A 16,990-nucleotide genomic window follows, 5' to 3' on the forward strand; every position below is an offset into this window, starting at 1 on the left:
TTTTACTTGCAAAGTATATAATAAACATATGTTTTGTGTAAGAGTTTAATTAATGCAGATCTGAATTTATTTTTACCAACACCTCCATCGTCCTAATCTTTATGAGATACGCCTCAGATATGGGTGTAGTCCATATACGGAATATGACATCAGCTGTTTCGGCAACTATTTCCGCGCCGGTTAAATTCACGACTCTAATTTCGCCGACGATTATGCTGTTGATTTAGCTAACTTTAGACTTAAATGCACATCCGTTCGAGGCACGATAGACCCCATTTCCCCGCCTTTTATGTGGTAACCCAGTGTGTCACGTGATTTCTGTTTACGTTTTTCCTGCACGTGATTTACGGCGGAAGTATCTTCATTGTAATTTCCTCTGATTGATGTGCAGCGTTACCGCTGTTACACGTGCAAGTTGAGTGTTCTAAGAGACAGTGTTATTGTTCCGCGTTGTGCTATGAGCGTACAGCGGAGGGGGATAGACCTACCTGTTGATTCTCACCATCCGCACGCGCCCGTTGTTTCAAGCGTGTATACCTATCAGTATCACCTGTCATCCACGAGTTTCACCTGGGACAAGCTGATTGACAAAGGGATATGTCGATTCGGCCAGCTAGTGAGTACGACTCTATCAAACGTACATGTTATTTAGTGTAAATGTCTGTGGTTTAGCGAGTGTTGGTCATTAGCGTCCATGCGAATTTAAATTTGTTGAACTTTGACAGTGAATAATTCTGTTCCGACCCAGTTAGTAACAGGAGAGTGGAGACGGGTCATATTCAGGGCCGACTTGACTACGATTAAGGACTCATGCATTTCGAGACTATTGTATTTTATGTCATGTGGAGATAAAGACAATTAAGAAATCTCATGAGTATTGCGTTAAGATTGTAGAATTTGCTGTGTATTTGGTATTATCCGTGGTACGAAGTGTCAGTGACGATTGACTCATAAATTGTGTGTGCAAGTTGTGTAAGCCTTATGTGATTGTGTACAATCAGATATGATGTGTAACATAACTGAAATTATTTGTCATGCATTTTTCATATTCAATATTCAAATACATATTTAGGTCATTGTACATGAGAGAACTACGAGACACTTAATAATTTGTGGTAAGAGGGTGTAGGGTGAATATAATATGACGAATCATGCACAGTGTGAATGGAATGACTCTCTCCTGAAAATTTATGGGCCACGTAAGAGACCCCCTGTTCTGACAACCTCCCCACCCCCAACACACACACACACACCTTAAAATCATCATCATCCTCTTGTCATTAATTATGAAGCTAATCACAGGGAGTAAGTGCAATACACTCAGGCACATACAAATTACAATTGGTGTCGCCCTGTGAAAAGTCACAGTAAACTGACAAAGCCATCCAAACTGAAAAATATTAGATTAAGTATTTCACAGATAAATTGTAATCCCAGTGATATGACAGTTATGCTTTCATTTTTTCAGTTTTGCTGTTTACCATTTTGGGGTCATTACTTGATATTCATTCAAGCCCTAGGGGCATGGATGATGATGAGACAGTGTGTAGTGAATGAAGCAGCATGATTGTTTTGTGTCCAGCTTGTTCATTAATTGTTGGTGATTCGTTTCTAATGTGTGACAGCAAGCCAGTACATATAGGACATTAAGGCCCTAACAGGGTTAGCCTCTTTGATAAAAGTGGATCATGGCTCACATTCCACGCTGGAACATTTTATGGCCTCAACATTGCAATATATTAGGCTAGTGGTGTCAAAAACAAGGTGTCGCAGGATTATATGCAGGTGTTTGTGGATTATGTGGATGGAGGGTGTGAATAGATTATGTCTATGACTTGTGTGAATGCTTTTTGTGTGAATGCATTTTGTCCTTGAAATGTTTAATAGCTTCTGTGCACAAACGGTATTGATGGATTCAACCGCAAAAGGTATTGATAGATGGCACCCTCGAAAGTTATTGGTTGGTTGTGTCCACAAATGGTATTGATGGATTGTATCCACCAAAGGTATTGATGGATGGCATTCTCAGAGGTATTAATGGATTACTGCCACCAAAGATACTGATACAGATTACATCCAAAAAAGGTATTGATGGATCATGTCCACAAATGGGATTAATGGATTGTGTCCACAAATGGGATTGATGATGGATTGTGTCAACTGAAACAGTTTTGATGGATTATGTTCACGAATGGGATTGATGGATTGTGGCCATAAAAGGTATTGATGGATTGTGTGTACAAAAGGCATTGATGAATTACATCCACCAAAGATATTGATGGATGGCATCCTTGAAAGATATTGATGGATTACATACACAAACAGTATTGATGGATTGTGTCCATGAAAGTTACTGATGGATTGTGTCTATGAAAAGTATTGATGGATTGTGTCTATGAAAAGTATTGATGGGTTGTGTCTATGAAAAGTATTAATGGATTGTTTTTATGAAAGGTATTGATGGATTGATGTCCATGGAAGGTGTTGATGGATTATTTTTTCAAAAGATTTTGATGAATTGTGTTCCCAAAAGGTACTGATAGATTATGTCCATGAAAGGTATTGATGGATTGATGTCCATGGAAGGTGTTGCTGGATTATTTTCTCAAAAGATTTTGATGAATTGTGTTCCCAAAAGGTACTGATAGATTATGTCCATGAAAGGTATTGATGGATTATTTCTTAAAAGGTTTTTGATGGATTGATTACACAGTGGGTATAGATGGATTTTGCCCACAAAATTAATAGTGTTGATGGATGATGTACTTGAAAGGTATTGATGGATTGTGTTAATGAAATTTGTTGATGGATGGCATCCTCAAAAGGTATTAATGGAGTACTTCTATGGAGGGTATTGGTGGATTTCATCCACTTAAGGCATTGATGGATTATCTTCACAAAAGGTATAGGAGTACAGCCACAAAAGATGTTAATGGATGACGTCCTCAAAAGGTCTTGATGGAGTATGGCGATTGAAAGTATTGATGGAATGCGTATTTGAAAGGTATTGATAGAATGTATGCACAAATGGTATTGATTGAGTACATTTTCAAAAGGTAGTGATAGAATACATACACAAAAGGTATCGATGGAGTACATAATTGAATTTGTGTCGTTGAAAATGTGAACAAAAGCTATGGATGGATTATATCCAAACAATGTTTGTTATGGATTATCTCCGATGGAGTGTGATGGATTGCCTCCAGTCAATGTGTGATGGTTATCTCCAGCTGATGTGTTATGGATTATCTTCCACCAATATGTGATGGATTATCTTCAGTCAGTATGCGAAAGATTTAATGGATTATCTCTGGACAATGCTTGTTATGCATTATCTCCAGTCAATATATGATGGATTACCTTCAGGCAATGTGTGATAGATTATCTCCAGCCAATGTGTATTTGAGTATCTCTAGTTAGTATGTCATGGATTATCTCCAGTGAGTATTTGATGAATCATCTCCAGGCAAGGTTTGATGGATTATGTCCAGCCAATGTGTGCTAGGTTCTCTCTGGTGAATGTATGATAAAATATATCCAGTCAGTGTTTGATGGGTTATCTCCTGCCATTGTGTTATGGTTTATCTCCAGTCAATATGTGATGGATTATATCCAGTCAGTATGTGACACATTATCTCCAGGCAAGGTTTTCTGGATTATCTCCAGAGAAAATGTGATGGATTATCTTCAGCCAATTTGTGATAGATTATTTCCAGCCAATATGTGATGAATTATCTCCAGTTAGTATGTGATAGATTATATCTAGGCAAGTTTTGATGGATTATCTCCAGTCAGTGTGTTATACATTATCTCCGGCTGATGTCTTATGGATTATCGCCACTTAGTATATGATGGATTATCTTCAATCAGTTTGAGATAGATTATCTCTAAGTATGGTTTGATGGAATATCTCTAGGCAAGGTTTCATGGATTATCTCCAGCTAATGTGTTTTGGATTATCTAAGAAGTCAGTGTGTGATGAATTATCTCCATGCAGGTATTGATGGTTTATATCCACATGAGAATGGTTGGATTACCTCCTGGTGAAGTACATATGGATAATCTCCAAGAAGGTGTATATGGATTATTTCCACATTGAGTATGTATTGATTATCTCTAGTTTAGGTACACATGGATTTGTTCAAGGTTAGATATGTATGGATTATCTCTAGTTTAGGTATATAGGGATTGTCTGCAGGTTAGATATAAATGGATTATTTCCAAGACAATTTTTGGTTTTATTAGGTCAAGGTTGGGTATTTATCAATTATCTTCAAGTAAATAATCATAAGCCTTTTTAAGGCTTTAGAGAAGCAATATTTGGTTGTTCAGGTTAATTGGGTACATGTGTGTTGAATGTTAGTTGAACCTTATGTATTTATGAATGTTGCAAAACCCTTTCCATAACAAATCTCAACCAAAAGCAGAATCTATTGTTTGATTATGACTGGCCAAATCTAACTCAGATTTTCATGGGTTAGTTCATGAAAAAGGTGATCAAATCTTTTGACTCACTGTAGAGGCTAGTATCATAAACACAGGCAAGAGCAAGTCAATTGTTCTCAGGAAATACACACTGCAACTTTTAGTATGTTTCAAAACACTGAGAAGGGCATTTTGGTCACTGATGTGTCAAATTTGGAAATGTCCTTGCACATGTGCCATAAAACATTTTGAAAGCTGTATAGAGCTCTTGAAAGTCCCAGCTACAGATTTTCATTCCTTTTGCATTTAGATTGGTCATTTAATTATCCCTTGAAGGTAATTTTATACAGAGAGTAAGTTAAATTCAGGATTTAATTAGTTACTTTGCGGTAGTTAATGGTAGTATAGGGAAAATATGAGGTGTTACAATACCTTTTTTCTTGTGTACATTGGGTACAATGTATGAAGTCTATTTCTTGTGTTCTCAGCTGTGCCATTGCTGGAATATTGTTAAAAGCACCATAAAATTATAATCATTCACTTATGTGCATATATTGCCAACATTTTTATGCCCTAGCCATATATGGCTGGGGACATATAGTGTTACCTTCCTCCGTCCATACAAAACAGGGAATGTACTCTATCCACTCCTCCGAAAAAAAATGCTAAGTGGAATTCACTGAACTTATACATGGGCTTTCTTGGGACTCTAATGGTGTGCATATCATATTTTGTCTTTGTATTTTATTCGTTCGGTAGGTTTTGAGACATTTGAATTGAAGTACATTTTGCTGAATTCTCTATGATCATTGTGAAATAGGGGATGAGGTGGGGGTATACTCAATGATGATTGTGAAATAGAGGATGAAGTGGGGATATACTCCATGATGATTGTGAAATAGGGGATGAAGTGGGGGTATACTCAATGATGATTGTGAAATAGGGGATGAAGTGGGGGTATACTCCATGATGATTGTGAAATAGGGGATGAAGTGGGGGTATACTCCATGATGAATGTGAAATAGAGGATGAAGTGGGGGTATACTCAATGATGATTGTGAAATAGGGGATGAAGTGGGGGTATGCTCCATGATGATTGTGAAATAGGGGATGAAGTGGGGGTATACTCAATGATGATTGCGAAATAGAGGATGAAGTGGGGATATACTCCATGATGATTGTGAAATAGGGGATGAAGTGGGGGTATACTCCATGATGAATGTGAAATAGGGGATGAAGTGGGGGTATACTCAATGATGATTGTGAAATAGGGGATGAAGTGGGGGGTATGTTCCATGATGATTGTGAAATAGGGGATGAAGTGGGGGTATACTCAATGATGATTGTGAAATAGGGGATGAAGTGGGGGTATACTCCATGATGATTGTGCAATAGGGGATGAAGTGGGGGTATACTCCATGATGATTGTGATACAGGGGATGAAGTGGGGGTATACTCCATGATGATTGTGAAATAGGGGATGAAGTGGGGGTATACTCCATGATGATTGTGAAATAGGGGATGAAGTGGGGGTATGCTCCATGATGATTGTGAAATAGAGGATGAAGTGGGGGTATACTCCATGATGATTGTGAAATAGGGGATGAAGTGGGGGTATACTCCATGATGATTGTGAAATAGGGGATGAAGTGGGGGTATGCTCCATGATGATTGTGAAATAGGGGATGAAGTGGGGGTATGCTCCATGATGATTGTGATACAGGGGATGAAGTGGGGGTATACTCCATGATGATTGTGAAATAGGGGATGAAGTGGGGATATACTCCATGATGATTGTGATACAGGGGATGAAGTGGGGGTATACTCAATGATGATTGTGAAATAGGGGAGTGTGAAATAGGGGATGAAGTGGGGGTATACTCAATGATGATTGTGAAATAGGGGATGAAGTGGGGGTATACTCCATGATGATTGTGATACAGGGGATGAAGTGGGGGTATACTCCATGATGATTGTGAAATAGGGGATGAAGTGGGGGTATATGTTATTCACTTCTCCAAAACTACTTCATGGAATTTTGTTGAATTTCTCTCTGAACATAGTGTTATAGGGGATGAAGTCTGTACACTTCTCCACAAAAGCTGCTTAACAGAATTGATTGAACTTCTATGTGCGTTTCATTGGGACTCTAAACAGCTAAAGGTGTACATTTCATACCTTGTTCATCCAATTTCTTAATTTTGTCACATCCACATGTTGGAACTAATTAGTAGAATTTGGTTCTATTCATCCTGTTTGTCCCATGCAACAAGGGGTGTACTTTATCCACTTCTCATAAAAAACACTGCACAAAACTCATTTATCTTACATATGTCTTTTAAAGACACTCAAAATGTGTGTATCTCACATTTTTTTATGTATTTTGTAGTTTCTGTATGTTTAGAGATATTTGAACTTAGATACATTTTGTGGAATTTCTCTCTGATGATAGTGAAATAAGAGGATTAAGTCTATCCACTTTTCCACCAAAACTGCTCAACAGAATTGATTAAGCTTATGCATGCGTTTCATTGGGACTTGTAAGGTGTGCATCTCATAGTTTCATAGATGTTTATTGAACTTGTTTAGTATATATTAATCATCAGAGCACACTCAGAGTAGGGAACTCTTCCTAACAGCAACAGAGGCATCCATGACCCTGGACACAATTGTTTCTTGTTAAATCTGTCTTTGTAAATGGATTCAAAATGTGAAAATAGACAGTACACAGCTGTTTGACAGAGGTCAGCTCAAGCTCTCACTCCTACTGACTTATATAATAATATGCAGGTTTCCATGGTAATGAAATGCATGTGCTATATAATGCTTCTCTTAGAATCACTGTGCACCCTGTTATATTCCTGTCAGGGTATTAAACCTTTATTCTTCAGAAATTCATTGCCAGTATTATTTTCTCAATGCCACACATATCAGATTTCAACTTCTCACATGGTGGTGACGTTCATATGCAGTCATGTCACTTCACAAGCAGTGAAATCTTTACCAGCTTCCCACATTCAGTGTGAAAATGGACTCTTCAGTGAGGATATTCTTGCATTTGTGAAATAAAAGTGCAATGGATGGCTATGTTCAGCTTTCCGACTCAACACATGGCATGGTGGCCAGTGAGTATACAATGTTAAATAGAATGGTTGTGTTTTACAAGTGATAACGGTGATAGTGGGGTAGCCAAGTGGTTAATGCGTTTGCCCTGCATACTGAAGGTCCAGGTTTGATTCCACTCACTCACTCACTCACTCACTCACTCACTCACTCAGATGCTGAGTAATGTGTGATAATGTTGTTATTACCAGCCATTTAGGAAGACTCTTATTTTGTCAGGAAGTGTTTTTAAGGAAGTTGATTATTATGACTGTTGGGAAAATATCAAATGTATATATGATTAGACGATTACATACATATCAGATAGTACTGATTATGATGGTGGTTGTCATGCTTACTGATATCGTTAATCTTATTGTTAAAGACCAATAAGGTTTTATTCCTAGTACTCACAGACCTGATAGTGGTGTCTTAGAGGAGAGAGTGAGTATAATTTTACGTAGCTTTTAGTAATATTCCAGCAATATTACATGGAAGGACACCAGAAATTGGCTTCACACATTATACCCATGTGAGGATTTGAAACCTTCAAGTCTCCATCAGGAGGAACAAACACTTTCCCCACTGTGCTATCCCATCGCTCCTCTTTTTGAATAGATTAAGGAGTGAGCGAGTTAGCATAGTTTTACATAGCTTTTAGCAATTTCACAGCAACCTCATGGGGGACGCTAGAAACAGGCTTTATGCATTGTTCCCATGTCGGAATCGGTGTGATGAGCAAACCACCAGGTTTTCCCGACTGCTTTGATTAAGGAGTGTGGGGTCGTTGCTGCATCAGCAGTCGGTGAGGAGAGTAGATCAGTATTAGTTGAGATTTTGTTGATAAACATGCTTTGCCCTGTATACAGAGCTGTGTACCATGTATAAACATCACATTGTTGAACTAGAAACTAAATACTGAACTACGCCCACAGTTATTCCAAAACTTGGAATACAACCTCTGTGTCTTCAGCTAAAACATTCGCCAAAAATTTTACCATTGTTTTTTATTATAATCATTGAACTTTTTGTATATTTCTCTATTTGAAAATAATTGCTCTCAATAGCTGAGGAAGAAGTACTTCTCTGTAAGTATTGAAACTGCAGTTGCTTGATGGGGGTGAATCCAACTTTTTCTGCCCGAGGTAATTATTGTGATTTGAAACCTCTAACTGACCAATGGGAATCAAGAATTTTAAACATTTGACTTGAGTCTTTCTCAAAGCTATTACTGATACACGATAAAACTAATATTCTATACCTATATTTCTCTAATATCTGAATGCTAATGTATTGCTTGTAATGGTTTTAATTAAAGTACTGTTGGAAATAGGAAAAAACTGTGGTTTTTTTCATGTTTAACCCTACAGTTTACGTAAAAAAATGAAACATACAGCTTTATGGATTACAACTTCTTGTTTATTATGTTGAGCGATGTTTCGATGTAGATTCTTAATCATGAGTCTCACCAAATCCTGTATAACGTAAACCTACTTCACATGGGGAGACAACATTTTCTAACAGATCCATGGTCTCCCCATGGGATCCCCTCTTTCCCCAAACCTCACTGAAATCTACATGACCCATTTTGAAGAAAAATCCCTGGTCTCCTCCCCCATCCATCCTGTCTGCTGGTATAGGAAGGTGGATGATACCTTTGTTATCCTCAGGAAAGATCAAGATCCCACCTCACTACTCCAGCACCTCAACACCCAACACCCCCGTATCAAGTTCACCATGGAGACAGAAAACGACAACAAACTCACCTTCCTAGATGTCTTTGTATCCAGAGACCCCTGCAACAAAAAGACCAAAACCACACTGTACAGGAAACCCACCCACTCTGACAAGTACATCCACTTCAACTCCAACCACCCCCCTAAAACCAAGTCTGGTGTCATATCTACCCTAAGAAGAGTGCCAAGAATATTTACTCCAGCAGCGATGACCTACAACAGGAACTCAGCCACTTACAATATGTCTTTACCAACTTCAACCAGTATCCATCTAACCTAGTCAAGAGGACCATCTCCACCACGCTCCAGGACAATGCCAAAATGACCAAGCAAGAAACTGCCCCCATTAGAATTACCCTTCCTTACATTGGTAAGTCCTCCCATCATATTAGCAGACTCCTTAAACACCAAGCAGGCATCGACACCATTTTCTCTTACAGGACCATCTTCCAAGCCAATGGCCGTAACCCACCTTCCAGCATGCAGCCCCCAAAAGGAGTGATTACAAGATCAACTGTGAATGTGGCGATTCATATATAGGTGAAACCTCCCGCCCTGTTGACACCCGCATAAAATAACACAAATCCTCTACAGCCAAGGCAGACAGCAAATCAGCCTTCTCAGACCATCAACAAAAATTCCCCAGTCATTGCATCAAGTTCAGCGAATTTGAAGTCCTGTCAACCCAAAACCATGACTTCACTAAAAGGAAACTGTTGCAAGCCATCGAAATCCACTGCCACAAACCTTTGATCAATAGACACCAAGGATACTACATACCATCGGCCTATGAAGAACTAATCAAACCACAGACCATCTAAGCATTGTGTCTGTTGTTACTACTCATCCCATGCATTGGCTTGATCACTTAGTTAAGTGCTCATTGTTGTAGTTTCCTACTGGCCTCCTGCAATTATGTACCACTTGTTTACTCTATCACATGCTGCTGTTAATGTTAATCCGCTGTTTGTCACAACATACCATTAACATAAGTTTCTCACTATTTGGTTGTATTCACATTTAGCTTGAAAACGATGTAAGAATCTACATCGAAACATCGCTCAACGTAATAAACAAGAAGTTGTAGTCCATAAAGCTGTATGTGTCATTTTTGACTCACCAACTTCTAGAATGCCCATTAAACAAGTACAATCTATGTAGTTGATATGTGAAAATGTGAAATACCTGTTAAAATAAGTTTGGCTAACTACAGCTCCAGAAGTGTGGAGATGAGAAACATAATAAAAGGACTTTACTGAGGAGAGATTAGTGCAGAGATGAGCAATGAGAATTTTTTCCAAGTCCAAAGAGACTTATTTGGAACAGACAATGGCTTTATGCAAATTAGCATGTGATGATATTATATTTCAAAGGACACTTTTTAAATGCCCCTTTTGGAATTAGTCTTAGCTTCATTATTAACGACAGCTGACATAAACAACAATAACTCCCATGCTGAAACTAGTAAGGATGTAGCTACCATGGAATATCACTATCACTATTAAAAGAAAAAGGAAGGAGGGGTCATCTCAAAAGCAAAACCAGGACGGGTGTGGAAGACGGAGGTTGGTGTCTGACCTGAGAATAGAGATATAAGCTAATACATGATAATCCCTAAGGGGAATGAAACTGTGGAAGTACACAGCATGTCATAACAATTTACAATATAATATCCATTCCTGTTGATCTTCCGGTGGTCATGCTACCTATACATTTAATATGACGCGTTTCTAGGGGTTTCAGGTATCATACTCTTTTATGTATCTCAACATAAACTTTAAGAAAGAAAGACATGCAAGATGTTAATCAAAAGATGAGACATATTCTACACACGAAAAAGCACAAAATGTCTTTAAGATGACCCGTTGTGCCTGTAGGCAGCGTATGCATTTCATGCCAGGTGAGTCAACGGTCTGTCGTCATACCTGACTGAGTGACCAGATTGCCTTCTATAGTCTGAACCACTGTTTTCAGCAGCTAGTTGTATTTCTTCTAAGTTTTGTGAGATTTTATGAGTAAGCATGCTTTTCTGGAGAACCTCTTACTTATCCCACTGAATGCCCACTTAAGGCTGAAGTTAGTTATTTCTACCTATCCCATTTGCACTTCTGCAAATTTTAAGATTACAGAGTAACAGCCTAAAGCATTTTTCTGTCTACTTCCAACTGTATTTTAATAATGAATTTTGTAGCAATTATTATTTCATGTTAAAGCTATTAGTTCTTGATCTGTGGCTAATATATTCTTGTTCGTGTGACCCGTTAAGGTCCAAGGTAGAATATGTCTTCAGCAATCCATGAAGGCGACTATGCTTGTCGTAAGAGGCGACTAACGGGATTGGGTGGTCAGGCTCACTGACTTGGGTTGACACATGTCATCGGTTCCCAATTGCGCAGATTGATGCTAATGTTGTTGATCACTAGATTGTCTGGTCCATACTCGATTATTTACAGACCGCCACCATATAGCTGTAATATTGCTGAGTGCAGCAACAAACATACTAATAACAAATATACAAGAAGAAAAAAGGAAGTTAGTGATAGAGCCGTGCATACAAATAGTGCAAAGTTTCAGTAATGACTGTGTCTAATCTTGTAGATCTGAAGGTAAATTGTAAATTCTGGGCCTTTTAGAATGAGAATTGTGCACACATTATTTTTCATGAGTACACATGTTTCAGCTGTTTTGCCCTAACCCTGTAGAAACCTCCATATTGGTCCTTTCTTGTTAGTTGGCATAAAAGGCAACTATGTTTGTTGTTAGTGGCGTCAAATGGGATTGGGTGGTTAGGCTCGCTGACTTGGTTGACACATGTCATTGGTTCCCAGTTGCGGAGATCGATGCTCATGCTGTTGATCACGGGATTGTCTGGTCCAGATTAGATTAATTACAGACCGCCACTGTATAGCTGTAATATTGCTGAGTGCGACGTAAAGCTAAACACACTCCTTTGTCGTTAGGGGTGGTGGTGTAGCCAAGTGGTTAAAGTGTTCACTTATTACACCAAAGACACAGGTTCAAATCCCACATGGGTATAATGTGTAGTCTATTGCTGGTGTCCCCTGCCATGATATTGCTGGAATGTTGGTAAAAGTGGCATAAAATCATACTCCCTAACTCTGAATTTTATCAGAAATAAATAGTTAATATTAGAAAGAAAAGGAGCCTCAATGCTATGGAGATTCAGAATCCGAATATGAGGAAATATTGCACTCACTCACTCACTCACTCACTCACTCACTCACTCACTCACTCACTCACTCTATGGACTTCGCAAGGGTTTGTTATTGTTACTAGTTACTGCAGCTATTTTGTTATTGCTAGTAAAACATCTCGCGCATGATTTATTTAAGTTTAGGAAAGATTTATGTCTGCTGGTGAGAAAACTGTGTCGACCTTATGTATTGCTCATGTTTGTTTTTTTATGGATTAATCCATTAGTATCATGAGTCATGATGTTTGCAGATGATAAAATCCTGATATGCTATTTGTATCCTTTCAACTAAACAGGAACTCAGTTTAGTGCTATACACTGTAAGTTACAGACGTATCCTTCAGTGTTGTGTTGTTTTAACAGGGTGACATCTGTCCATCATAGATGGCAGCAACAGACGACTGAATATCCGTTAACTTTGACAGAATGTGTGTAATCAAACATTTATTTGCTAAAACTGAGCATCAGAAGAACACAGACAGTCAGTTAGCTTATAGCTGCTAAGGATGTTGAATATATTTATGCCATGTATGACGCAGTGACCCTTGAGACCCATGAAGGCCTTCAGCAACCCATGCTTGCCATAAAAGGTACCTTTGTTTGTCGTAAGAGGCGACTAATGGGATCGTGTGGTCAGGCTTGCTGACTTGGTTGACATGTTATCGGTTCCAATTTGCCCAGATCGATGCTCATGCTGTTGATCACTGGATTGTCTGATACAGACTCGATTATTTACAGACCGCTGCCATATAGCTGGAATATTGCTGAGTGCAGTGCAAAGCTAAACTCGCTCACTCACGCAGTTACCTTTGATGTCAGTCATGAGATTGTCTGGTCCATATTCAAACATACATACAGACCACCATCCTGCAGCTTCAGTATTGCTGAGACATCCATTGAAAGAAAATCAGAAATACTGAAAGTAAAAGAAAATTGAATCAGTTGTTATATAGTTAGGATATAGTCGACGCATTGTCCGTCCATCTGTCCGGCCGTCCATAATCATTTTGTTGCCGGAGCATAACTCAGAAACCGTTCAATATTTTTAGACCAAACTTGATGGATATAATAATCTCAACCTATGCTTATGCCTTTTGCTATTTACAGATTTTTGGCATTTTAATTTTTTTGTTTTTCCATGGAACATTTTGTTGTTAGTCTAATGGTGGGGTGGGCTTCGTTTCCGGAGCAGAAATAAAAAAATGTTCAATATTTTTCAGCAAAACTTGTTACATACATCAGTCAGAACCTAAAGTGGGGGCTTTTGGTACTTACAGGCCTTTGTGATGATATTGTTTTGTCGGTTTCAATGGAAACATTTCGGACTTTGTCTCAAAATGGAGGGATGGGCTTCGCCTTCATAGCAGAACTCAAAATCTCTTCTTTATTTTTCTGCAAAACTTGGTAGATATACCAATCAGAAGCTAAAATGGTGCCTTTTGCTATTTACAGGTTTTTGTGATTTATCATTTTCGGTGTTTCCATGGAAATGGTTTGGACTTAGTCTCAAAATTGAGGGATGGGCTTCATTTCCGGAGGCACAAATCGAAAACTATTTAATATCTTACGACGAAACTTGGCAGATATTTGAGGCTGACCACAAAGTGGTGCCTTTTGCTGTTTACAATGTTTTGACATTTTTATTTTTCCTGGTTTCCATTGAAACAATTCGGACTTGGTCTCAAAATGGAGGGATAGGCTTCGTTTCCAGAGCACAACTCGAAAACCATTTGATATCTTTCAGCAGATCTTGGCAGATATATGAGACAGATGTTGAAGTGGTGCCTCTTGCTGTTTACATATACATATCATTTATATTTTTCATGACTTCCATGGAAACGATTCAAACTTAATCTAAGAAAACATCAAGTAACTGTCAGATAATTTGTCCTTTCAAATATTTGGGGGCCGGGGGGGATATGTCATCTTCTGGTGACTCTTGTTCTCTTTTTTCAGTTTTCAAGCACAGCACATCTCAACATTTTCATATGAAGTGGGGCGTTTAGGCATCTTCAGCCCGAGCATGATGGCTTCCTCAGAGGAATGTGACAGTGGTCGTTGCTCCCCGGCTATGGCGAGTGATGACTACCAGTTTGTTGACAGCCTATCTACAATCAATGACATCAAGGAAGCAGATCACATCACACATGTCCTTCAGGCCACATATGATCCCCAGCGGCTGAAACAGTCATTGATAAGGCTACAGACACTCTTCAAAAATGGTAAGGCAATGAAAATATTCAAGGAGGAAAAGGGTCATTTGTCAAACAGTTGAGTTTGTTCCTTATTTCATGGTCTGTTGTTGAGAACCCATGCTTTGAAGTTTACAGTGAACCTGGTCTGATGTCATTTAGCTTTGCATCATCTAACCTCACATAACCTGATCTCACATTGCCTGACCTCACATCATCTAGCCTCGCATCGCCTGACCTCACATTACTTGAATTCATCTCACATTGCCTGTCCTCACATCACCTAGCCTTGCATCACCTGACCTCACATGGCCTTGCCTGACAGCACCTATCCTGACAGCACCAATCCTGACCTCACATGGCCTTGCCTGACAACACCTATCCTGATGTTACCAATCATGACATCACCTGGTCTGACATCACCTATCCTGACAACACAAATCCTCACATCACCTGGTCTCACATTACTTGACCTCACAGTGAATTCTCTTTTGGATATTTGACATTGAAACCTTTCTTACAGAAACTTGTCAGCATCACTCAAACTCACATGTATGTGTCACAGTTGTCTCAGGCAAGCACACACATTCCCACACACTTGCTCATATAAAATCACTCACCCAAACTTTCCAAACCAACTAACCCAAACCCAGTCACTCACTCACTCTCCCAAATGCAGTCATTCACTCAATGCCGAACCATTCACTCACTCACTCACTCACTCACTCACTCACTCACTCACTCACTCACTCACTCACTCACTCACTCACTCACTCACTCATTCAAATGTATCTGTGTTCATATTTACTCCCTCACTCACTCCAGAGTTTGTTTTCTGCCTGTTTAGTAACAGTGAAGAAGTTCCTGGAGGGCAGCCAGATCCACCTTAGTGTGCTGGACGTCATGAAGCACCTCGGCTCCTTCCCTGACATACAGCAGGTAATACATTCACTTGTCACACTCACAAGTGATCTCACATTGCCTGATGTGACTTATGGAGAAACATCATGTAAAATCACATCAATGACTTCTTCACTTGAAACAGTTGCTTTGTCTGTATTTAACAATATTCCCTAACATGATGACAGACTGCCAAGATATTCTATGGTTTAGAGTGCTTTATTCTTTTCCACACGACGTTTCAGGGTCGTTACAGATCTTGATGAAGTTCACCTGATGAAGGGATCTGAAAGGACCCCAAAATGTTGTATGGAAAAGATTAAAGATGTTTAATCCGTAAAATACATTGTCCATCTGTAACAACTTCTGAATGCCGCTAAAAGACGCGACAACAAGTTCTAAATAATCTCGACCAGACAATCCAGTGATGAGAATACAATGACATGCATCAACCAATTCAGCGGACCACCCGATCCTGTTGGATCACCTCTGATGATAAGCATAGGTTGTTGATGACACATTCTAGCCTTTGTCTTTGCAGGATCTGAAATACTGAAAGTCAAATGACCCACTGGAAAGGAAATTTGTTTTACATGACAAAGTGTGAAAGGTTGAGGTGCTTGTCCCCTATATGCATTCATATGTATATTGACTTACAGTGTCAAGTCAAGGCTTTGTTTCATTTTCATTTCCGTGTGCAGATTTTGAAATTAAACACTTTAAACATACCTTACACAGTGTGACTGTTGAGATTAACTGTCAAAAGCTAGACTGACAGACATCATAAAATGAGTTGAGAGCTTCTTGAAATTCAGCAATAACTCTGGAGGTGCAGTATATTTTAGGCTCTCTGTAAGATTGCTTTGAGAAAAGTGCTCATGCAGTGAATTTCTTAATGGAACATGTGACAAAAGATGTGAAAGGTCAAAAGAATTTTAGGACTGAACATTTGTCATACAATGAGTGAGTAGTTAACAGAATGGCAAATATATTCATTTGTCATTGGGGATGGGGAGGTAGCCAAATGATTAAAATGTCTGTTTGTCAGGCTGAAGACCGAGGTTCGATTCCCTATATGGGTAAAATATAATAGAAGCCGATTTCTGTTGTCCCTACCATGATATTGTTGGAATATTGCTAAAAGTGGTGTAAAACTAAACTTACTTATTTGTCTTGGACCATTCTTAGTGTAAAAGTTAACCGAAGCCCTCTTGTTTAAAGAATGCCCTAAATAATTTTCTGATTATGAATGATGTTTGTCGTTTGTGAGCTGAATTTTGATAAAGTCACTAAAAACAGTTGTTTCAAAGGCATTTAGAAGTTGGAGGAATCAAACTAAAAGTGCTTTATGGTTCAACTTCTTTATTATACAAGGTCACAACGTTTTGAGACAGATTCTAGTCTCTTCTTCAGGTGAGGTG

At 38.8% G+C, this 16,990-nt stretch overlaps 2 protein-coding genes across 2 annotated transcripts in view; both read left to right on the forward strand.

Moving 5' to 3' along the window:
* The first annotated feature begins 531 nt into the window (after positions 1-531).
* Positions 532-16,990, forward strand: part of LOC137295934 (leucine-rich repeat serine/threonine-protein kinase 2-like) — a 187,241-nt gene continuing 170,782 nt past the window's right edge. Inside the window, exons 1-3 of the mRNA XM_067827524.1 lie at positions 532-616; positions 14,434-14,699; positions 15,517-15,608. Of these exons, the coding sequence (XP_067683625.1) occupies positions 14,501-14,699; positions 15,517-15,608 (291 nt within the window). The 5' untranslated portion in view covers positions 532-616; positions 14,434-14,500. The remainder of the gene's footprint in view (positions 617-14,433; positions 14,700-15,516; positions 15,609-16,990) is intronic.
* LOC137297209 (uncharacterized) lies at positions 9,067-9,543 on the forward strand. Its single transcript, XM_067829222.1, has one exon. It carries the CDS (start codon positions 9,067-9,069, stop codon positions 9,541-9,543), a length of 477 nt encoding a protein of 158 aa, XP_067685323.1.

This window comes from Haliotis asinina, chromosome 9 (assembly GCF_037392515.1).
Source record: "Haliotis asinina isolate JCU_RB_2024 chromosome 9, JCU_Hal_asi_v2, whole genome shotgun sequence".
Taxonomy (NCBI): domain Eukaryota; kingdom Metazoa; phylum Mollusca; class Gastropoda; order Lepetellida; family Haliotidae; genus Haliotis; species Haliotis asinina.

Bases quoted from the DNA above. Each gene is read 5' to 3' on its own strand.
- LOC137297209 (XM_067829222.1), top strand. From the start codon at position 9,067: ATGGGATCCCCTCTTTCCCCAAACCTCACTGAAATCTACATGACCCAT.